At 43.1% G+C, this 24,372-nt stretch overlaps 1 protein-coding gene across 7 annotated transcripts; it reads left to right on the top strand.

The window, feature by feature from the left end:
* The first annotated feature begins 140 nt into the window (after positions 1-140).
* Positions 141-23,625, top strand: LOC123462149 (MLV-related proviral Env polyprotein-like). Of its 7 annotated transcripts, none has more exons than XM_045154498.1 (5): positions 178-372; positions 1,185-1,242; positions 8,807-8,890; positions 16,255-20,935; positions 21,380-23,625. In XM_045154498.1, the coding sequence occupies exon 5, from the start codon at positions 21,440-21,442 to the stop codon at positions 22,466-22,468; it is 1,029 nt and encodes a 342-aa protein (XP_045010433.1). In that variant the 5' UTR covers positions 178-372; positions 1,185-1,242; positions 8,807-8,890; positions 16,255-20,935; positions 21,380-21,439; the 3' UTR covers positions 22,469-23,625. The 7 variants fall into 7 exon arrangements, with proteins under 7 accessions (XP_045010436.1, XP_045010433.1, XP_045010431.1 ...); XM_045154496.1 differs by lacking the exon at positions 16,255-20,935 and adding an exon at positions 15,977-16,211; XM_045154497.1 differs by lacking the exon at positions 8,807-8,890.
* The last annotated feature ends 747 nt before the right edge of the window (positions 23,626-24,372 follow it).

Raw genomic sequence — 24,372 nt, 5'->3', positions numbered from 1 at the left:
GCTGGAAACTGATTGGTAGAGGTAACTCCGGATGTGCTTGACTGAGCACTGATTGGAGAATTGAGGGGTCAGGAAGAGCTGTTCGGCACGAGGATTGGCGGTGCAGTGTCCCATGGAAACGGAACCCCCGAACTGCAGCCAGCGGCTTGCAGGGGGCGGGGCCGGCTCTTCCCAAGGCGCCTGCGCTTAACTGGTATATCGGCGCCATTTTGTCCGGGCAGCGGTGGCCGTAGCTCTTTCACGTTTTATGTTTGTGGAGCGACGGCAGCGGGATTGTCCTCCGGTCGGTGGATTCCAGCGCAGCACCAGTACCCCGTTCGCCGCGGAGCAGCACTTAGTGACGGTCGGAGGAGTCGCAGAGCTGTCGGGAAGGTCAGTGGGAAGGCTGTGGCTGCGCGGATGACTAGGGGGTGGCGCAGCTCTCGCAGCCCCGGCACCGGAAATGATGGGGCCGCGGCAGCCATGGTAAAAGTGGTGGCGGCGGAGCGAGTGGGGGGCGGGGCGCGAGAAAGGGGCGAGGCTTCCTCTCCCGCGGAGACTGGGAGTCCGACTCCCGGAGACGCCCTGCTCGCTCTCGGCCGTGATCCTTTCCTGCCCGTCCCGAGCCAGTGTCCCTATTCTACTCTTCTCGGAAGGTCTTTCAAGAACCTGGCTTGTCGGGAGCCGAGGTGCCCCGCTACGGAAGCCGCCTGGGTTCGCGCCGGGAAGGTGTGGCTCTCGGCGGCTGCGCGCTTCGGCCCCCTGCTCCCGCTCGGTAGCTGTGCGCGAACCCGAGCCCCGGCCTCAGGAATGCCTGCCCGGGGAGCGACGCTGCTGCGACCGAAGATGAGCACTTATGTCGCACCGCCCGAGGCTCAGTGAAAGAAAGAACTCTTCTCCCGTGGTCCAGACTAGTCGGCCATCAGCATCTTGTCAGCCAAAGGAGGCAAAAAAAAAAAACCAAAAAAACCGGCCTTTCTTTAGTTGTAAAGTTGTTTAAAAGAACGAAGGTGTTAAACGTCGGAACTAATGCCAAATCAACTATTTTATTCATAACTTGATATTTTTTCTTGGATTTCCTAGTCGCACTTAACTCTGTTTTAAGGCTTAATGCTGTATTTGGTGCAGCCCAGAGCAACAAAATGGGCGTGGGTGATTTACCAATATATTAAGTTTTTATGGTTTGTTTTGTTTTGTTTTGCCAGTTTTACTGAAGAAAACACACAACATCTTGGTGACATGTATCTTACCACCATTACATAGGTGAGTCCTATTGTCTATTAGAATCCGTTGGATTAGGAATACTACCAAGAAAGGTTTTCAGTGTACCATAGGTTAAATCTAAATCCAGTAGGAATGGCTTTTGAAAGATTGTTTGTATGATCAAGAAGTATGTTTCATTAGCCCTCTGAATGTTGTGTTTTACAGTGAAATCTAAAAATAAGGACATATTTACTTGTTTACCCACTCATGTTTTTCTCGTTTCAGTACTAGGGGTTTTTGTTGTTGTTTTTTTTTAATTGAGAGGGTCTCATGTACCTGAAGATGATCCTTCTTCCTCAGTTTCCCACTTGCTGGGTGTACAGGTGTGAGCCTTCATGCCCAGCATTCATTTCTGGACTTTTAAGCATTTAATCAGGAACACACTGAATATTTTCATGATTTTCCCTCCTACTTAAAAGTTTCAGAAAAGGTCTTCCCAGTGAGTTGTATTTTTTTTGGGGGGGGGGTTGTTATTCGAAGTACAGTCTCACTGTAGCTCAGACTGACCTTGAATTCACTAGTCTCAGAATGACCTTGAACTCTTGGTAGTCCTACCTCTGCCTCCCCAGTGCTGGGATTAAAGGCATGCGTCACCACACCCGGCTTCCCAATTGTTTTTTTGACTAAATCCTAAGAAGTGGAAATATAAGAACTAGAGAATTTGACATTTCAGTTTGATCAGAAAGCTTTGCCTCTTACTGAATTTGTATTTTTAATACACTGCCAATTTTCTAGGTCTTCTATAGCCTTATTTTTGAATTTTCTAGTTTAGAATCTTGTTTATTCACGTACAATGACTTTTCTTTTAAAGAAAAGAAATGCCACAAAATGGGTGTGTGTGATTTAGCAGTGTATGTTGCCCCAGCTGATCAGAACTCTTTGATTCTAGCAGTCCTTCCTGCCTCACTTTCTCAGGTAGCTAAGACTACATATTCACCACTGCACAGAAATGACATAACCTTCAAGCAGTGAAAAATGAACTATTTTCTGGACCTTAGGAATCATTTTGTAAAGTTCTTTATTGTTTAGTTGGGGTAGTTGAGGCATTACTTCGTTGAAACATTTTAATTGACAATTTGACACTTAGGACATACTGACAACAAGTTCTTTCTATGCTGTAGTGAAAGATTATATTTTCTTGGAGCCTTTCCCACAGTTTCCCTTATTATGTACATGCCCTCAGAGCTTTTATGCCCTCACAGGATCATTTTTATCCTTTTTGCCCACTTCCCTTAACAATTATTTGGTTCTAACGTAGTTTAATACCCTGTTCCCAGAAAGGTATCAATAATTTTGAAACAATATCACATTTTCCCACCTGATACATAGTAAGTTCTCTATGTATGTTTGTATACAAAGTATGTATCATAATAAGCTAGGGTATATTCCACAGTGAAAGTCTTCTTAGCCAGGTGTGATGGCTTACACCTTTAATCCCAGCACTCAGGAGGTTGAGGTAGGAGGCTTGCTGTGAGTTCGAGGCTAACCTGAGACTACAGAGTGAATTCCAGGTCAAATTAGACTACAGCAAGACCCTACTTCAAAAAAAAAAAAAAAACACAGGGCTGGAGAGATGGCTTAGGGGTTAAGCACTTGCCTGTGAAGCCTAAGGACCCCAGTTTGAGGCTCGATTCGTTTCCCCAGGACTCATGTTAGCCAGATGCACAAGAGGCACACGTGTCTGGAGTTCATTTGCAGTGGCTGGATGCCCTGGCGTGCCCATTCTCTCTAACTCTTTCTCTCTCTGTCACTTGTAAATAAATGAATAAAAATTAAAAAAAAAAAAAAGGAAAGAAAGAGTGAGTCTTCTGAAAATTAATATTCCTCAGACACTGTCTTGACCTAAACATTTTAAAAATATATTTATTTATTTGAGAGAGGGGAAGGTAGATAGAGAATGAGTGTACCAGGGCATCCAGCCATTGCAAACGAACTCCAGACAAGCGTGCCACCTTGTGCATCTGGCTTACATGGGTACTGGGGAATCAAATCTAGGCCTTTTCACAGGACACGCCTTAACTGCTAAGCCATCTCTCCAGCCTTACCTTCACATTTTTAATATTCCAAGCAACTTAATAGTATATTAATTTGTAATTATTAATAATGTGTAGACTTAGAGAGACCTTTTCAATATATCAATGGACATGGAGGCCAAAGCAAGGAGGATTGTGAGTTCATGACTACTTTGGTACATTGTGAAGTTTTATCTCAGAAACAAACAAAAAATGCATTTTTTTAAATTATCCTGGCCTTCTAAAGATTTGATGATAGGTTAATGGAAGACCACAACAGATGAATATTAGCTTAAAATTTACTAGATCATTGTGTACATATAAATTAAAGAAACTATGGTAGACTTGCACCTTTGTAGCCTACTTTTTTAATGTTTTATTTATTTATGTGAGAGTTGGCATGCCAGGGCCTAGCCACTGCAGATGAACTCCAGACACCTTGTGCATCTGTTTTACATGGGTACTGGGAAATTGAGCCTGGAACCTTAGGCTATGCAAGCAAGCACTCTAACCATTAAGCCATCTTTCCAGCCTCTTACTTATTTTGGTAAACCTAACCTAAAAAATAAAATTTTTAAAAAATCTGATTGTCAAATCTGAATTTTCAAAGAATAGTTCATGGGAGCCAGGTGTGGTGCACACCTTTTACCCCAGCACTCAGGAGGCAGAAGTAGGAGGATCACCATGATTTCGAGGCCTACCCTGAGACGACATAGTGAATTCCAGGTCAGCTTGGGCTAGAATGAGACCCTACCTTGAAAAACTTAAAAAAAGGGGGGGGGGATGAGAATGTTAAATTAGCTGCCTGTGTAGTACTTTTTTTACTAAAATCTCCAAAATTGGAACATCTTCATGGGTTTGGATACCCATTTGTGTAGTTGACATATTTGAATTTTATTTAACATACATCACTTTATTCTCCTAACTCCCTAAGAAATCCTCCTGCCTCAAATCCCAAGTATTAGGAGCTACTGTAACTATACACTGCCATGCCTTAATTCTGCTTCTCACTTTCTAAGTATTAATTATATCACGGGATACTGAAGATTTCCATGTTTTGTTTTTTTTTTGTGTGTGTGTGTGTGTGTGTGTGTGGCTTTATAATTTTTTAAATATTTATTTAAGAGAGAGAATGGGTATATCAAGGCCTCTAACCACTGCAATGAACAAACTTAAGATGCATGTGCCACCTTGTGCACCTGGCTTACGTGGGTTATGGGGAGTCAAACCTGGCTTCTTGGCTTCACAGGCAAGTGCCTTAACTGCTAAGCCATTTCTCCAGCCCCTGATTTTGTATTTTTGATTGTGGTTCTGTTTTGTTTGTGCTAGCCAGGGTCTCATATAGCCCAGACTCCTTGTATAGCCGAAGATAACCTTGAATTCCTGATGCTTTTGCCTCTGTTTACAAAGTACGGGATTATAGATAGGTATGTGTTACCACCCCTATGGGAGTTTTTATGCATAAAAACTTGACAGGGCTGGAAAGAAGATTTAGCAGTTAAGGCCCTTGCCTTCAAAACCTGACAACCTAAGTTCAGTTTTCTAGTACCCACATAAAGCCAGATGCACAGGCATGCATGCATCTGGAGCTTGTTTGCAGTGGCTAAAGGCCATGGTGTGCCCATTTTCTCTCTGTCTGTGGCTCTCTCCCTCTCTAAATAAGCAAATACAAATGCTCTTTAGAAAACTTAACGTAAAAAGATTTTATAAGTGAAGAGTGTTTACAGCTGATTTTTTTTTTTTTTTTTTTTTTTTTGAGGCAGGTTGTCTAACCCAAGCTGACTTGGAATTCATTCTGGTCCCAGGTTGGCCTCTAACTTATATTGATCACATTCCTCTGCCTCGCAAGTGCTAAGAGGATCAAAGGCATGAGCTGCCATACTTAGCATGAAAAAATTTTTTTTGTTTATTAGAGACAGAGAGGGATAGAGAGAGAGAGAATGGGCGTACCAGGGCCTAAAGCCATTGCAAATGAACTCATGTGCCACCATGTGCATCTGGCTTACGTGGGACCTGGAGAAATGAACCTGGGTCCTTAGGCTTCTCAGGCATGCAGCTTAACCACTAAGCCATCTCTCTACCCACAAAATAATTTTTTAATGATGATCTGTTTTGAATATCTAAGTTATATTCAAAGTTAAAAGAAGTCTTTCTTTCAGAATAAAATTGATTTTGTGGGAAAAATGAATCAAAGTATTACAGTTTTAAATGACTAATCTGCTGACTGTTGAAAACTTCTGTTTTCTAGGGGGTAATTTTGCTTTAACCTTATGTAATCAACTGACCACTTTGATTTATTTGTGTGTATGTGTCTTAACGTTTTGGAAAATGTATTTATAATTTGTGCAAGCGTCAGTATGTTGAGAAAATTTTAAGTATTTTGAGGAACATTACATAACATACATGTAATGAAACTTTGGGGCTAAAGATACAGCTTAGTGGTAAAAATGCATGCTTAGCATACACAGGGCCCTTGGTTCAAATTCCAGCACTGCAAAAAAAAAAAAAAAAGAAAGAAAGAAAAATCTGTATTGCAGTATCTTGAGAGTCTTTTGACCTGTTGGACTTTGCTAATGATTTTATGGCCACATTGACTATTTATATAATGGTTTTCATTCATATAATTTAAACTAGAATCGTAGCATATTTCAGAATTTGTATTAAAGTAGGTCCAGGCTTACCTAATGGCATTTCTACAAAGACCTGCCTGCCTACGAAGCTTACCATCACCATCAGTAAAAGTAAAGTTACTTGAAAAGATTTAGGCAAGTTAGATAGCTTTAAAGATTCCAGTAGTGGCTCTTGGCAATGGGTTGGTTACAATTCCACATACAGTAGGATAGAGACTTTCAAGAAACAATGTTGTTAGAAAGCAGAACAGAAAGCCGGGTGTGGTGGCGCACACCTTTAATCCAAGCACTTGGGAGGCAGAGGTAGGAGGATTGCTGTGAGTTTAAGGCCACCCTGAATTTACATAGTGAGTTTTAGGTCAGCCTGGGTTAGAGCAAGACCCTACCTTGAAGGGGTGGGGGACAGAAGTTTTGTTATAGTTCAGTGTTAGAACATATGCTTAACAGATACAAGGTCTTAGGCTACGTCCTCAGTGCCATAAAACAAGTAAATATAAAAAGAGTAGTGACCAGGCATGTGGCACATACCTTTAATCCCAGCACTTGGGAGGCAGAACAAGGAGGAGTCACTGTGAGTTCAAGGCCAGCCTGGGCTAGAATAAGAACTTAATAAACCAATAAGCTTTTAAGCCTAATATGGTAGTGCATGCCTTTGATCTCAGCACTCAAGAGGCATAGGTAGGAGGATCTCTGTGAGTTCTTGGGGCTACAGAGTGAGTTCCAGGTTAGCTTGGGCTAGAGTGAGACCCTACTTTGAAAAAAACAAAATAAAAAGCAAATAGGAAAAAAAAAATAGCCAGGTTTGGTGGTGGTATATGCCTTTAAGTTCCAGCACTCAGGAATCTAAGGTAAGAGGATCATGATTTTGATCCCAGCCTGGAACTATAGAGTGAGTTCTAGGTCAACCTGGGCTAGAGTGACACTCTACCTATTTGGAAAACAAAACAAAAATTTCTGTAGTAAATGAAGGCTCTTTAAGAATGATGAGATATGGTCTGACAAATTAGAAGAAAATCATTCTAGTTGAATGAAAGTTTGACCAAAAGAATGTGAATATATAAGGAGAGCTGTTTTGGACAATGAACCATTAGGAAAGAATGACTGGCTAAAATTAAGTTGGAAGAGTTTGGGGGCCAGCCTTTTTAGGTTTCTAGAGCTAGCCGTACAGAGAGAACCCTTTGGGGTTTTCTGTACAGATTTCTTGAAGGCCTTGAAATTTGGGGTATAAGAAGAAAATTTAATACTACTTTTGTTTCAAATTTTATAAATCAGTTGTATCCTTTCTTTAGTCCTTCATTAATCTGGTTGGGGTTTTGAGACAGGGTCTCACTAGTATAGGCTGGCCTCTGCCTTAACCTCCCTAGTCTGGAATTATGGGTATGTGCTACCATGCCTGGCTTCTGCAGCCTTTTAAGTTAAGGAGCAGCACACACTCCATAATGATTTTAATGCCTGAAAATATTTTGGCTTAAAATTTCATTTTCCGGGCGGGAGAGATGGCTTAGCAGTTAAGCGCTTGCCTGTGAAGCCTAAGGACCCCAGTTCGAGGCTCGGTTCCCCAGGTCCCACGTTAGCCAGATGCACAAGGGGGTGCACGCCTCTGGAGTTCGTTTGCAGAGGCTGGAAGCCCTGGCGTGCCCATTCTCTCTCTCTCCCTCTATCTGTCTTTGTGTGTCTGTCGCTCTCAAATAAATAAATAAATAAAATTTTTTAAATTTATTTTCCTATTGCCTAACCATTTAGGTGTCCAATTTTTCAGTATTTTGCTGTAGTTATATTTCAGTACATTTATTTTCTGCCTTTTAGACTGTATTTTTAGGATCTATTTAAAGAGTTAATTAAATATTTTTATGACTCTTGAAATATCACAATGTTGTTTTCATAAAGGTCATTTATACTATCACCCTCCTTGGGAGTTTAGTTACTAGCAGTTAATAGTCTAGAAATAATTTTTAGTACTTTAATAGGTACAAAATTTATTAAGCCTTTTTTCTTTTTAAGCTGTCTGATAACTAGTGGATTGGGGCCTTTTTCTATGATTTCACTTACTGATTTTTGTATAAAATATTTATTCAAACCCTGTAACTATATTTAACTTCTGAAAAGTTTTACCTAAGTGGGAGTGGTTCACAAATGTCACAGTGCTCATTTGGAGGTCAGATGACAACTTTCCGTGTCCTTCCACCTTGTTTTGAAGCAGGATCTCCTACCTGCATATTGTAGGTTTGGGCTTCTGTCTGCCTCCCATCTCGCCATAGGCACACAGATTACAGGCACATCTGGCATTTAAAAATTTTTTTTGTTGTTTATTTTTATTTATTTATTTGAGAGCAACAAATAGAATGGGTGCACCAGGGCCTCCAGATGTGTGCATCCCCTTGTGCATCTGGCTAATGTGGGTCCTGGGGAATCAACCCTTGAAGTGGGTCCTTAGGCTTCACAGGCAAGCGCTTAACCACTAAGGCATCTCTCCAGCCCACATCTGTCATTTTTTTTGTTGTTGTTTGTGTGTTTACTTGTTTTTTGAATAAGGTAAATCAGATTTATTGAGAAACAGGTGGAAAGGCCATAAAGTATCAGAACAAGTACAAAGAAGAAAGAAAGGGAGGGAGGGAGGAGTCTGGTTTTTTTAACATGGGTTTGGGGGATCCAACTTAAATTGTCATGCTTGTGAAGAACTTCTACCTACTAAGCCATCTCTGTAGCCCTATTATATATGTATTTGGTTTGGTTTGGTTTGGTTTTTCAAGGTAGAGTCTCACTCTAGCTCAGGCTGACCTGGAATTCTCTATGTAGCCTCAGGGTGGCCTCGAACTTGTGGTGATCCTCTTACCTCTGCTTCCCAAGTGCTGGGATTAAAGGTATGCACCACCACACCTGGCTCAAGCCCTATTATATATTTTTTGTCCTTCTGTGAGGCAGGTCTCATCTACCCCAAGCTGATGTGGAACTCACAATGTTGTCCAGTCTGTTCTGGAACTCATAACTATCTCCTACTCTCGAATGGTGAGTTTATAGGTATGAGCCCCTATACCTGCTCCTATATTAAACTTTTTTGTTTTATATTTATTTATTTATTTATTTATTTACTTATTTATTTGAGAGCAACCGAGGGGGGTCCAGATAGAGAGTAGACATGCCAGGGTCTCAAGCCACTGCAAACAAACTCCAGATGCATGCGCCACCTTGTGCATCTGGCTTACGTGGGTTCTGGGGAATACAAGCCTCGAACCAGGGTTCTTAGGCTAAAAGTTTCTCTTTTGACTTTGGTTCCCTTTTCCCCTTTGCCGTGTAGTTCCAGTTTTAGTATATGTGCTGTGAAAGCAGTCACTCTCTTTGCTGTGTATTGAACCCAGGGCCTTACTTGTGCTAGGCAAGGACTGCACTGCCACTAACCTATGTCCCCAGCCCTCATTTTGTTGAGTACTTTTGAATAGACGCAATTATAATCTACACCAGTATTTTGCTGGAAAAGTATTTGAAAACAGTGTTCTGTGTAATTGAAGAAAGGACAAATTGGATGTAGGAAGACAAGATTCTATAAAATTTTAGCTTGTGATAAAACTTTAGTGGGAACTAGTAGGAGCAAAAAGGAGGTAAGCAAGAACTTACTGGTATGGGAGAGGAAGAAAGAGCTGACAACATTTGGTCTAAATAGTTCTGGGAATACAAAGCAAAGCCCACTGCCAAGGACTAAAGAGCAAGGAATAACACACTGGGAGCTGATCTGAAAAGTAAGGAGCCGCCACTGTTTCAGTAATGCTGATGAAATCTATTTTTAAACTTCAAATTGTAGCTTTGAATGTAAGCATCTGTTTCTTCTTTGGTCAAATTACATATAGTGTCACTAATTGGGACAAATGTTATGCTGTCCCTTAAGTTACTGCTGTATTTTTGTGTGGGGTATAGGGCCCAAATCTCTCTATGTATCTCTCTATGTAAGCAAAGCTGGACTCAAACTTGTAATTCCTTTGACCCAGCCTCCCAGTTGCCAGGATTCCAGGCCACCATGCCTGGCTTAATTTTTAATTTTAATTCCAGTTTATTATAAGACATAGGTAATCTTAACAGAATCTTCTACTAATTTTTAAAATTCAACTTGAATTAGAAAAGATAGATCATAAAGAAAATAGGTTCAGGAAATTAGATGTAGTTCAAACTAGATTTTAAAAAATTACTTTTTGAAGCATTTTTCTTTTTTTCTCAATTTTTATTAAAATTTTTCATGTTTATAAAAAATATCCCATGGAAGCAATTTATTTTCGAAATTTTTCGTTGTTGTTGTTTTCAAGTAGAGAGAGAAGAGAAGAGATACAACAGAGAGAATGGGCACACCAGGTCCTCCAGCCACTGCAAATGAACTCGTCTCATGCACCAGTTTGTGCATCTGGCTTTATGTGGGTACTGGGAATTGAACCCAGGTCGTTAGGCTTTGCAGACAAAGGCCTTAACCTCTAAGTCATCTCTCTAGCCCTGTTTTTATTTTTTGGTTTTTTAAGGTAAGGTCTCTAACTCAGGCTGATCTGGAATTCACTATGTGGCCTGAAACTCATGGTGATATTTTGAGTTATTTGAGAGAGAGAGAGAAAATGGGCATGCCAGGGTCTGCAGCCACTGGAAATGAACTCCAGATGCATGCTCTATCTTGTGCATTTGGCTTGCATGGGTTCTAGCGAATGGAACCTGGGTCCTTTGGCTTTTCAGGTAAGCACCTTAACTGCTAAGCCGTCTCTCCAGCCCTTTATATATATATATATATATTAATTATATATATATTAATTTTTGTGTATGTATGAAAACAAATTCCCATCTAACTTTAGGTTTTGTAGTATGTTTGCATGCTTAACTGCTGAGCTATCTCCCTACCCCATATATATTTAATACCCTTTATCTACATATACATACACACACACGAATATGTGGAGTACAGTTTCTTCCCTCCTACTTTGTGGACTAATTTTTGGTCTCTCTGATTTGTTTGATATTAATAGAACCCAAAGAGAGAAGTAACAAGTTCATAGAGTATGAATTACTTTAGCTAAGATTCTTTCAGTATCTGAAATCCAAGTAAAGATGTTAATTGTCCTGATACGATCTAAATGTTATTATAAGGAAATATTTTAATAATTACAAATACCAAAACATGGAATATGCCAACTTTTGAGTGTTCCTAGCAGGAAAGATCTTGACTTCAACAGTTAATCCCCTATGATTTTTTTTTTTTTTTTTTTTTGAGGTAGGATATCACTCTAGTTCAGGCTGACCTGGAATTCACTATGTAGTCTCAGGGTAGCCTTGAACTCAAGACAATGACAGTCCTCCTACCTCTGCCTCCCAAGCTCCCAAGTGCTGGGTTTAAAGGTGGGCACGACCACACCCGGCATTTTTTCTTAAGGTTTAGAGAGACTTTATTAGATTAAGAGAAGGAAAGAGGAGAAAATACAGAGAGCTCCTGCCACGTGAAGGGCAGGAGGGTTTAGAGAGCCCATGTGATGGCTCTGGCCAAACATTTTTAAAAAATGTAGGAAAGAAAACAAAGTACAGAGAGCTCCTGCCATGTGGAGGGCAGAAGTGGGTAGAGAGGGTTTAGGGCCAAGACATGCGGAGACTTACCAGAACCTGAAGGTTGTGGAGTGATGAACGGGAAGCCAAGAGCCGTATGACTCTTCAACCAGCAACACACATACCCTCTACCTTTTTTTTTTTTTTTTTCCTGAAAGCTTTAAAATGTGAGTTTACTTGGTTTTGATTTAGTTCCCATTCACTCCTGCCACCCATACCCCAACTCCCATTGTTTAGCAAGAGGAAAGTTCTGGTTTTGTTTTCAAAGAAAAACCAAATCCTCTAAATGATCAATTAGGTACCAGTAACAGTATTAAGTATTTTTCCAGTTTTTGTTTTGTTTTGTTTTGAGGTAGGGTCTCACTCTGGCCCAGGCTGACCTGGAATTCACTATGTAGTCTCAGGGTGGCCTTGAACTCACTGCAATCCTCCTATCTCTTGCCTCCCAAGTGCTGGGATTAAAGGTCTGCCACTATGCCCAGTTCTAAGTTATTTTTCCTTTTTGATTGCACCGTGTATAATCTACCATAAAATCTAACCCTTTTAAAACTTTCTTTTAAGGATAGCATGTGAACTTATGAAATTTGATCTCATTTAGAAGCTTGGGATTTAATATTTTTCTATTATAAAAGTAACTCTGAGTTCCAAAGATAACATATCTGTTTATAAACAGAAAATTAATACAATAAATTCTTATGCATCATTTTAGCATTCTGAGTTTTTAATGAATATGCAGTTAAATGTATGCCTTTATTTTTTTACTTTGATTGTTCACTTGATATCTTTTCTAAATCATTTGAGTTTCTTAGTAGGATTAACATTTTTTCCTATTCCTCTGTAAAAAAGCTTTCAGCCAGGTGCAGACATACCTTTAATCCCAGCACTTGGGAGACAAAAGTAGGAGGATTGTTGTGAGTTTGAGGCCACCCTGAGACTACATAGCGAACTCCAGGTTAGCCTGGGTAATAGCAAGACCCTACCTTTAAGGTCAGTTAAGTTAGGGTAAGGCATGTGGCACGTTTCTGTTACTCCAATACTAATGAGGCAAAGGCAAGAGGGTTACTGCAAGTTGTTATACTGATCTGCTCTACATAGCAAGACTATGTCTCAGAAACAATGAGGGCGTGGTGGCATACACTTTTAATCCCAGCACTCTGGAGGCAGAGATGGAGGATAACTATGAGTTTGGGACCACCCTGAGACTACATAGTGAATTCCAGGTCAGCCTGGGCTGGTGAGAGACTGTACCTTGAAAAAAAAAGCAAAGCATTTAGGGATAGCAAAAAAGATAATTCTAGCATGTCAGAATATGTAGGTATGGCTCAGGAATTTTGTAAAGAGGTATAGTTTATGGCACTTTTCTATTTGAGAGAGAGAATGTTGATGCACCAGGGCCTCTAACCACTGCAAATGAGCTCCAGATGCATATGCCACCTTGTGCATCTGGCTTACGTAGGGCGTGGGAATCAAACCTGGGTCCTTCAGCTTCACAGGCAAGCGCCTTAGCCACTAAGCCATCTCTCCAGTCTGGAATTAGTTTTCTGTAAGTTAGTGTATGTAACATGCTTAGAATGATGCTAAGTATTAAGGACTTAACTCAGTATTATTGATGTATGTGATGCTATTATATGAGTCTTTTTTCAAGGAGCCTTGGGATTAAAGTATGCTAGACTCTTGCCTTGTTTTCAAGACCCTTCTGAAGGTCCTAGCAACCTTTCTTCATTCAGCCTTATTTCACTTCAGATGCCATGCGCTGCAGTCACTTCTTAATGTCATTGTTCTCCCTTTTTATTCACTCTTTTCCAACCAATTACAATGCCGTTGTATCTGCATGTTCAAATACTGTCATTAAGTGAAGCACTCTGGGGGTAGGGGTGGAACACATGTATGTGGGAGACTTCTACATGGCCAGTTACCACCTTATTTTCACTGAGCATAGAGCTCACTGATTGAGCTACATTAGTTAGGCGGTGAGCCCTAGTGATCCAACTGCTTCTGTTTCCCAGTGCTAGGTAGGATTAAGGGTTAGTGCCACCATACCTGAATTTTACATGGGTTCTTGGGTTCCAAACTAAAGTCCTCATATTTGCATGGTAATTGTTTCACCCACTGAGCCATCTTCCCAGCTCCTTAAGTGGAGCTTTCTTCCTTTATTTGAGAGAGAGAGAGAGAGAGAAAAGGAGGGAAGGAGAAGAAAGAAGGAAGCAAGCAAGCAGAGAGAACGGGCACATCAGGGCCTCCAGCCCTGCACACAAACTCCAGACACATGCACCACCTTGGGCATCTGGCTTACTTGGGTCCTGAGGAATCAAACCTAGGTCCTTTGGCTTTGCAGGCAAGTGCCTTAACCACTAAATCATCTTTAGCCTAAGTGGAACATTCTTTTGTTTTTCTTTTTTATCTTTCAAGGTAGAATCTCACTCTAGCTCAGGCTAACCTGCAATTCACCATGTTGTCTCAGGGTGGACTCAAACTCACAGGGATCCTCCTATCTCTGCTTCCAAGTGCTGGGATTAAGGTATTCGCCACCACTGTTGTCTTCATACTTCCTCGTACGTACGTGGTTCCTACTACTTTGTGTATTATATTTTAGCTTTTTATTTACTTAAATATCCTCTACATTCTGAAGAAATCCTTATAGGCAGAAAAAACTGTATCTTGTTTACCTTTGTAGGTTTAGTATTTTTATTTATTTGAGAGAGGAAGAGATAAAGAGAGATAGGTAAAGAGAATAGGTGCACCAGGGCCTTCAGCCACTGCAAAGGAACTCCAGATGTATGTGCCGCCTTGTGCATCTGTCTTATGTGGGTACTGATGGACTGAACCTGGGTCCTTAGGCTTCACAGGCAAGCTCCTTAACTGCTAAGCCATCCCTCCTTTGTAGGTTGAACTTATCAATAGACCTTAGTAGTTAGATGCTTGGTTGTGGAGCAAAAGTGTATAAAAGGTGTAATAAATGAAAAGCAGACATATCATAGACAAATGCCAGTAAAATTGTGCTTTGTTAATCGTTACACATTCAAGAACACTGTGGTAACTGAAAATGAGACCATTAAAATTTAAGGAATTGGGTCAGGATTGAGAGAGAGCAGTAGACCACTTGAGGGGAATATGTATCTGTTAAGAATTTTCATTATGGGCTGGAGAGATGGCTTAGTGGTTAAGCACTTGCCTGTGAAGCCTAAGGACCCCGGTTCGAGGCTCGGTTCCCCAGGACCCACGTTAGCCAGATGCACAAGGGGGCGCACGCGTCTGGAGTTTGCAGAGGCTGGAAGCCCTGGCGCGCCCATTCTCTCTCTCTTCCTCTATCTGTCTTTCTCTCTGTGTCTGTCGCTCTCAAATAAATAAATGAAATAAAAAAAAATTTAAAAACAGAATTTTCATTAGAATGTGTTCTTATATTTTAATAGATAATATGTCTAATAAGTAAAAGGGGGTGTATTTTTCTGGTGACACCTGATTTTTTTTTTGTAAGTCTTCATTATTGCCAGAAACATGAGACAAATTTGGCAAGGACTAACTTGAGTCTTTTCCCAGTAACAGAATTTATGTAGGCCACTTGGCTTAGGAAATTCTTTTATTCAGAATCTTGCCATCTGTCTGAGTACATTGTTTGTTTTTATTTGTTTTTAACTATTTTAGTTTTTTTCATAGTAGGGTCTCACTGTAGTCTAGGCTGACCTGGAACTCACTCTGTAGTCCTAAACTGGCCTCAAACACACAGCAGTCCTATCTGTGCCTCACAAGTGTTGGGATTAAAGGTATGTACCAACATGTCCAGCCTGAGGGTACTTGTTTTAAAGTTTTTTTTTAAATTTTTGTATTTTTCTATTTATTTTTCTATTTATTTGAGAGTGACAGAGAAAGAGACAGATAGAGAATGAGCGCGCTAGGGCCTCCAGCCACTGCAAACAAACTCCTGACGCCTCTTGTGCATCTGGCTAACATAGGTCCTGGGAAATCGAGCCTGGAACCAGGGTCCTTGGGCTTTACAGGCAAGCCATCTCTCTAGTGCCTGAGTGTACTTTTAAATCACAATGCCATAGTGCCTCTAGGCATGAATTGAAGCCCATAATAGGAACTGTATAAGTTATTATAAAGAGCATTAGCTAGGTGTGGTGGTACATGCTTTTAATTTCAGCACTGGGGAGGTAGAGGTAAAAGTGAGAGACTAAATATAACCATTTTAAGTAAAAAAGGCCCAGGCCTGACATAGATAGGGAACTAGCCAACTAATGTGCTGACCTTTGCTTCTGTAAACTTTGCTTGCTTGCTCAATTGCTGCCCCTCCCCAGTCAGTTTCTGAGGAACTGTCCACTTCAAGGACATTCCAGAAACACTCTACTGTGGGGTCCTCTGTCCTCCGACCACCTGCAACTGATAGATAAGACAAACTGCTGGCATGAGATCGGTAGTCTGGAATGTTCCCGTGCAGTCTTTTGAACCTATCATTTCAAAAGTTGCAATGGACCACTGCTTGCTTAGTCAATCATGTGCCCATCCCCTACTTTTGTTCAAATCCCTATATAGGCTCTCTTCCACTCCCGCTGCGTCGGCCCATGTGGATTGAGTCCCTGCCTAGGCTTGACAATAAAGAATCCTGCTGTTACTGCATTCAAGTGTCTCGGCTTTCTCGGTTCACTGGGTGACTCCCGAGGACCCCAACTTCATCTGGGGGTCTTGGCACTTCATCTGGGGGCTCATCTGGGATCCCCAGAGACCCCAGCAAACCTGAGGCTCGAGGGATTCTTCTCCAACTGGTCGAGTGAGTATCTGAGCACTCCCTTCCTTTTTCTTTTTACTTTCAGTTTGCCAGCAAGTTGCATCTGCAGCGCCTGCATTTCTGAACAGGTCATAAGTCCTGGTGGCCGCACCTTAAGGACAGACCTGCAGAAGGCATGAGACACCCTGCCGCCTCATCTGAGTGGGGCCTCTGTCCTGGAGGACAGAGCAAACCTGCTACCTCTGATTAGGGGTTCTGTCCCAGAGGACAGAACAACCCTGCTGGGGAGACCTGCTCTCATCTGTACCGTGTTTGGCATTATTGAGCCATCCCCTAAGGACTCGGACTCTTACGGCCACCATGGATTGGAATCTGACTCTGCAGCGCGCTTAGCCTTTTTTGGGGCCCTCTGTGTTTGTGTTGTACTTGTATGTCTTTGTTGCCCTGATCTTCCTATGGATGCTCCCCTCTTGACTTTTAATAACATGGGACAGACGACTCCTCCTTTAGGTCTCTGCCTGGCCCACTGGAAGGACATCAAGGACATTGCCCAAAAGAATGGGGCATCTGTTTCAAAAAGCAAATGGGTCACATTCTACCCCTCTGAGTGGCTCACCTTCAATGTGGTATGGCCACCAGAGGGAACCATCCACCTGAACATGTTGGAAATAGAAAAAATTGTCCTTCATCCTAGGAGTGGACACCCTGACCAAATTCCTTACATCATTACCTGGAGAAATCTGATAGAAGCGCCTCTCCCTTGCATAAAACCCTTCCTCTCCCCTTCACCCCCTTCCTCACAGGTATTGGCCACTTCCCCTATAAAGGACGCCAAGCCTGCTGCTGCGGCGTCGGCCCCAATCTTTACATGAGGCAACGAGAAAGCAGATATCTTCCCTCTACCCTATGTACCTCCTCCTAACCCTCCCCAACCTCCAGCAGGTGCTCAGGCCCTGGCTGGACCACCCTCCCCCCCAATCTGGAGGGCCCAGCACAGGCTACCCGGAGCCAGAGGGCAGCCACCCTTCAGGCCCCTGACCAGTCAGTGGCGCTACCACTCTAACCTGCAGGACTCATGGACGTGGATGGAAACCAGCCCTTTCACTAATGGCCCTTTGCCACTAGTGACTTATACAATTGAAACTGTACTTTTTACCCACCAGCCCACCTGGGACCACTTTCAGCAGCTCCTAAAGGCCCTCTTCACCCTGAGGAACAGAACAGAATCATTGAAAATGCCCACAAACTCATTCCAGGGCCATCGGGAGATCCCACCCCAGACCAAGCTATTATTAATAGTTATTTCCCAACTAATCGTCCCACTTGGGATTACAACATGGCACAAAGTAAGGAGAGACTCCTAGTCTGTTGCCGGACTCTATTGGCAGGTCTCAGAGCAGCAGCAAGAAAGCCTGCTAATATGTCTAAGTTATATGACATTAGACAAGGACCTGATGAAAGTCCAGTCGCTTATTTAGAACGACTTCAGGAAGCTTTTCGGAGGTATACTCCCTATGAACCTGAGTCAGGAGAGGCAGTCACTGCTGTTGTGTTTGCCTTCATTAATCAGGCTGCTCCTGATACATAAAAACTTACAGTCTCTAGAAAGGCTAGGAGAAAACACAGTAGAGAACTAGATGCAGTGGCGGAAAAGGTTTTTGATGGGAGAGAAAGTTCAGAGGAGAAAGAAATTAAGTGAGAAAAGAGACAGGAAAAATGTTTAAGATTTTAGAATTCCAACAGACTAAGCACCACCAGGAACTCAAGGAAATTTTGGTGACTACAGGAAATCCTACTACCAGAGACAACACCTGTCAGGGAAGAAACAACATGAGAGCAAAGCCTGAGGTAGGGAAGAACCAATGTGAATGTGCCTACTGCAAGGAAGAGGGACACTGGGCCAGGGATCGCTCCCAAAAGAAACAGTGGGCAAACATCCTGGCAGCTACACAAGAAGACAGGGCTCAGTCCCCCTCCCTGAGCCCAGGGTAACCATTGAAGTGGAAGGGAAGAAAATAGCCTTTATGGTCAACACCAGGGCTGAAAATTCAGTATTGTTACAAGCAGAGGGACCTATGACTAAAAGAACCACCTGGGTTCAGGGAGCAACAGGTACCAAACCCTATCAATGGACAACCCAGAGGACTGTTAATTTAGGTACCAATCAAGTAATCCACTCTTTCGTGGTCATACCTGAATGTCCCTACCCATTGCTGGGACGTAATTTGCTGTCTAAAATGAAAGCTCAAATTTCTTTCTCAGAACATGGGGCAAGGGTTTCCACAGCAGGCGGACCCTCACCTAAACTAAAAACTGCACTGACCCAAGTTCTCATAACCACCAATCTGACAGAGGAATATAGACTCTTTCAAAAACATGTGGCGAGCCCTGAGTCCTTAGACCCTTCCTGGCTAACTGAGTACCCACAAGCTTGGGCTGAGACTGGTGGGGTGGGATAGGCACAGCATAGGCACCCCATACTAATAAAATTAAAACCCAGAAGTACGCCAGCCAGGGTTTGCCAGTACCCCATGTCACTAGAGGCCAAACAGAATTACTCCCCACATAGGGTGGCTTCCTCAGTCAGGGGTCTTAAAGTCAACCCAGTCAGCTTGGAACACCCCCCTCCTACCAGTGAAAATGCCTCATTCAAATGACTACCGCCCAGTACAGGACTTAAGAGAAGCTAATAAGAGTAATTGATACTCACCCTACAATGCCTAACCCTTATACTGTATTGGCAAGTCTAACACCTGAAATTACTTTGTACATTGTCCTGGACTTAAAAGATGCATTCCTCACCTTACCTATAGCTCCACAGAGTCAATCTTATTTTGCCTTTGAATGGCATGATCCAGAAATTGGCATCAATGGTCAACTCACCTGGACTCGATTGCCTCAAGGATTCAAAAACACCCCTACCATTTTTCATGAGGCCTTACATGAAGACCTGTCAGACTCAGGTACATACATGTTACAATATGTAGATGATCATCTAGTAGCAGCTACTGACGACAAAACGTGCCTGGTAGGGACCAGAGATCTGGGGATTCTGGGAGAACTGGGATATATTCTCCGGGATGGCCAGCAGTAGCTGTCAGATGCACAAAAAGAAACTGTCTTCCATATCCCAACGCCAACTTCAGCCAGACAGGTACGAGAATTTCTTGGTACAGCGGGCTTCTGCCATCTGTGGATCCCCGGATTCACGGAACTGGCAAAACCTCTATATGAAGCCACCAAGGAAAACCAACCTTTCCAATGGACAAATCATTGCCAACAAGCCTTCCAGGACCTAAATGTACACCTCTTAGAAGACCTGCTTTAAGGCTCCCTGATGTGACCAAGCCATTTATGTTTTTTGTAGATGAGCACAGTGGGATAGCAAAGGGGGTCCTCAATGAAACTTAGGACCCCGGTGGCATCCTGTTGCCTACCTGTCAAAGAAATGAGACCCTGTTGCGGCTGGGTGGCCCCCATGCATGAGAATTATAGCCACTACAGCCTCTCAGTCAAGGATGCAGACAAGCTGACTTTGGGACAAAATTTGATGGTAGCGGTCCTCCACGCCAAGAGGGTACTGAAACAACCACCTGACTGTTGGCTTAGCATGCTCTCATGATCCATTACCAGATTCTGCTGCTAAACCCGGCCAGAACAACTTTCCAGACTCCCACAGCTCTGAACACCGTCACTCTGTTACCTGACCCAGACCTGGAGACTCCTCTCCATGACTGCACAGAGATACTGGCTCATGTATACAACGTGAGGCCAGATCTCAAAGACGCCCCCCAAAGGATGTGGAGGTGACTTGGTTCACAGATGGCAGCAGTTTCATCAAGGATGGACACAGGTATTGCGGGCGCAGCAGTCACTTCAGAGACAGATGTCATTTGGGCGGAGCCTCTCCCAATGGGCACATCAGCCCAGAGGGCAGAACTCAGCCCTCACTAAGGCTTTACAACTGGGGGCCAACAAGAGACTGAACATATACACGGACAGCCGGTATACATTTGCTATGGCTCATGTCCATGGTGCAATATACAGAGAAAGAGGACTTTTAACAGCAGAAGGAAGGACTATTAAAAACTAGCAGGAGATTCTGGATCTACTCCAAGCCCTCTGGGGTCCCACTCAGGTAGCTATCATTCACTGCCCAGGACACCAGAGAGGGAACAGACTAATTCCCCAAGGAAACAATTTAGCCGACCAGACAGCCAAACGAGTGGCCCTCTCAGCTAAAGTGGCCCCTGTCTTGGTTGATCCCGGAAGCAGAAAGCTCCCAGATGTTCCTAAATGTTCTTCAGAGGATCTTGCATGGATCAACTAAAAGGAACTAATAAAATAAATGACTTGTGGAACATGGTGGATGGACGCTTCATCCTGCCTTAGAAGCTTGGACAAAGAATCCTAAAAAAAAAGGTCCATCATTCATCCCATCTGGGAATCAAGCAAATGCAGGAGTTACTGAAAAATTCTCACCTGAAAATACAGAATGCTATCCAAATTATTTAAAAAATCGTTTCCAGTTGTCAATGTTGCTACGTGACTAATGCTCTCCCCTCTAATCCAGGAACCAGATTGAGAGGGACAAGACTGGGAGCCTACTGGGAACTAGATTTCACTGAAATTAAGATGGGTAAATCAGGATATAAATACCTCTTAGTATTTATAGATACATTCTCTGGATGGGTGGAAGCCTTCCCCACTAAGGCTGAAACTGCACAGGTGGTTGCTAAGAAGATACTGGAAGAAATACTCCCCAGGTATGGTTTCCCAGTCTTTTTAGGCTCAGATAAAGGACTGGCTTTCATATCACAGTTAAGTCAGGGAGTAGCCACTGTACTGGGGGCTGTTTGGAAATTACATTGTGCTTATCGCCCTCAGATTTCAGGACACTTAGAATGAATAGAACCCTAAAAGAGACCTTAACAAAATTGGCTTTAGAAACCGGCACTGACTGGGTATCTCTCCTCCCCTTTGCATTATTCAGGGTCCGAAACTCCCCGTACCATAAGTGTCTGACCCCTTTTGAAATAATACCCGGGGCACCCCCCTCCCATTATCCCCAGTTTACAGGTTGATCTCCTGTCAGAGATAGATGACCAAGACTTGATTCAATCTCTAAAGTGCCTACAGCTGACCCACAAGGAAGTCTGGTCCCATTTATAGACCATCTATAAAACTGTTGCCCCTCCAAAACCCCATAGGTTTCAACGTGGAGATAAAGTCCTTGTCAGGAGACACCACCAGAGGACTCTAGTACCCAGATGAAAAGGTCCCTACATCGTACTGATGACCACTCCCACGGCTGTGAAGGTGGACGGCATCGCATCATGGATCCACTGGACCCATGTAAAGACAGTCCCCTGGAAAGCTGGAGAGTCTTGAATGAGTCACCCCGACCGAAAGGATCCACTCAAGCTCTGCCTCAACTGAGATGCTGCACTCCAGGCCTCAACCTCCTGATGCTCCTGACTGCTTGTTGCTCCCTCCCTCAGGTCAAAAATGCTTCCCCGGTTGTATCTCCCCTTAAGTGCCCCTCTCGAACTCAAGCTTATACACTCTTAACGCTTGTATTATTCACCACTTGTGCCTATTGTGGCCCCCTTTCTCCCTCTAATCCACATCAGCCAGTCAACCTTACTTGGGTAATAACAGATTTTTCCACAGGTGACATACTAGTTCAGAAATCTAAGATAGCACCTGTTAATACCTGGTTTCCAGACCTACAGTTTGATTTGTCAGAACTGCTCCCTGAAAAGTCTCACTGGTCACTTAAACATACCTATTTCTATGTATGCCCTGGTAGACCACAGGCAGGTCAGACAGACAAGGATTGGAGAAAACAATGTGGAGAGGCACATGAGCTCTTCTGCCGGTCCTGGTCTTGTGTGAGTACTGGGGACCTCTATTGGACTGCCCCTGTTAAGACGGATCTTATCCAGGTAAAACGTAATGACCCTCCAGATGTTTATATTAGAGGCAGAAGAATCAGGGCATGCTCTGGAGCAACTTCAAATACCTGTAACCCTATCCAGGTTCGCTTTACAAAGAGAGGGAAACAGGATTCTACTTGGGAGGCTGGAAAAATGTGGGGCCTATCTACCCATCCCAGTGGCTCCAGCGGCCTATTTACTATTAAATTACTTAGTAGACCCCTACATAGCCCATATCTAGGTCCCAATAAGGCCCTGGCTGCACCATGGTCTGCCCACAAACCAGCTGTGGCCACACCCCTTCTCCCCACAACAAAGCCAGTACCCTCTACTCTGGCCCCACCACGAAAACTGACCTGACAATTAACTGTTTGGTACAGGGGGCCACTTCACCTAGCCCAAAGACAGACAATGCATTTCCACAACAAAGAATACTCCTATAGGCTAAGAAATGCCTGCTAGCAGCTCCTACTACACATGGTGCCGATAACAACACAGCAGCTGCTAGCTTCTTAAATAATATGTCCTCCCAAAGGCCAAGTCTAATCCCAATCTTGTTGTTGTTGTTTATTTTTTTTAATTTGAGAGCAACAGAGAGAGACAGAATGGGCGCGCCAGGGCCTCTAGCCACTGCAAACGAACTCCAGATGCATGTGCCCCCTGTGCATCTAGCTAACATGTATCCTGGGGAATCGGGCTTTGAACCGGGGTTCTTAGGCTTCACATGTGCTTTACCACTAAGCCATCTCTCCAGCCCTCTAATCCCAATCTTAATAATCGGCTCCTAGCTATGCTGCAACAGGCTTTTCTTTTTTAAACGCTTCTAGGCCAGAATTAACTACCTCCTGTTGGTTATGCTATGATGTTGCCCCTCCTTATTATGAAGCTACTGCTATCCTGGGAACCTTCTCTACAGCTAGTGAGCCCTCCCAATGCAGATGGATTCTGGGACCTAAAATAACTCTCCAGCAGATAACTTAATAGCCTAACGGGAGGTACATGTATAGGCAAAGCCCCGACTGCCTTTAGCCCTCTTGTAACCTAACTCACCGTGTAAGTCAGGCCCCAAAATATTTGGTCCCCCATAATGACACTTGGTGGGCCTGTTCCACTGGCCTGACCCCTTGTCTGTACCTACCTACCTTTAACCTAACAAAAGACTTTTGCATTATGGTCAGGTTATTACCCAGAATCCTCTACCACGCCCCGGTCAGTTTCTGAGGAGTCTCCACTTCAAGGACATTCCAGAAACACTGTACTGTGGGGGCCTCCGGCCTCTGACCACCTGCAACTGATAGATAAGACAAACTGCTGACATGGGATCAGTAGTCTGGAATGTTCCCATGTGTGCGCTTTTAAATCTTAGCCAATCATGTGCCCATCCCCTACTTCTTTGTTAAATCCCTATATAAGCCCCTTCCCCCCCGAAGCAAGGGCCTCTCCCACTCCCGCTGCATTGGCCCGTGTGGATTGCATCCCCTGCCTAGGCTTGACAATAAAGAATCCTGTTACTGCAATTTGAGTGTTTTGGCTTTCTTGGTTCACTGGGTGACTCCCAAGGACCCCAACTTCATCTGGGGGTCTTGGCACTCCAAAAGGACTACCATGAGTTCAAGGCCACCCTGATACTACATAGTGAATTCCAGGTCAGCCTAAGCAAGAATGAAACCCTACTTTAAAACACCAAAAAGTGAGCCAGGCATGGTTACACCTTTAATCCCAGCACTCGGGAGGCAGAAGTAAGGAGGATTGCCACGAGTTTGAGGCCACCTTGAGACTACAGAGAGATTTCCAGTTCAGCCTCAGCTACAGTGAGATCCTACCTTGAAAAAGAAAAAGAAAGGAGGGATGGAGGGAGGACACATATTTTAGCCCTAGTTGCTGTGAAATTCATAATGGCTTGTATATAAAATGGTAGGGATTTGAGGTGATAAAATTCCAGACCTATATAATAGAGATTCATAGAGCTAAAGAGGTAATTGTGTACTCATAACCAAAAAATACCTAGAATTTTTCAATAATCAGGACTTTGTATTGAATAAACATCCTAATCTAGAAACACTGGTTTTGAAAACTGTACTAAAATCATAAGTCTGCACTTACTTTGGCCTGGGATACATGGCTAATGAATTTTCCTTTGAGAGAATGAGTTTCATGGTGCTAGACCATGAAACAGTTGTTCATATTTTAAGATTCCAATTCGGCACCATAATTTTCTAATAGTAATTCCTAAGCATACCTTCCATGCCCATGCATCTCTAAAA

This window comes from Jaculus jaculus, chromosome 7 (genome assembly GCF_020740685.1).
Source record: "Jaculus jaculus isolate mJacJac1 chromosome 7, mJacJac1.mat.Y.cur, whole genome shotgun sequence".
NCBI lineage: Eukaryota > Metazoa > Chordata > Mammalia > Rodentia > Dipodidae > Jaculus > Jaculus jaculus.
The sequence above is the reverse complement of the archived record's forward strand: the minus strand, read 5'-3'. Positions and strand labels throughout refer to the sequence as shown.

What these genes read in the sequence shown, in the direction of transcription:
- LOC123462149 (XM_045154500.1), top strand. Translation starts at nt 21,440, where the DNA reads ATGAAAAGGTCCCTACATCGTACTGATGACCACTCCCACGGCTGTGAA.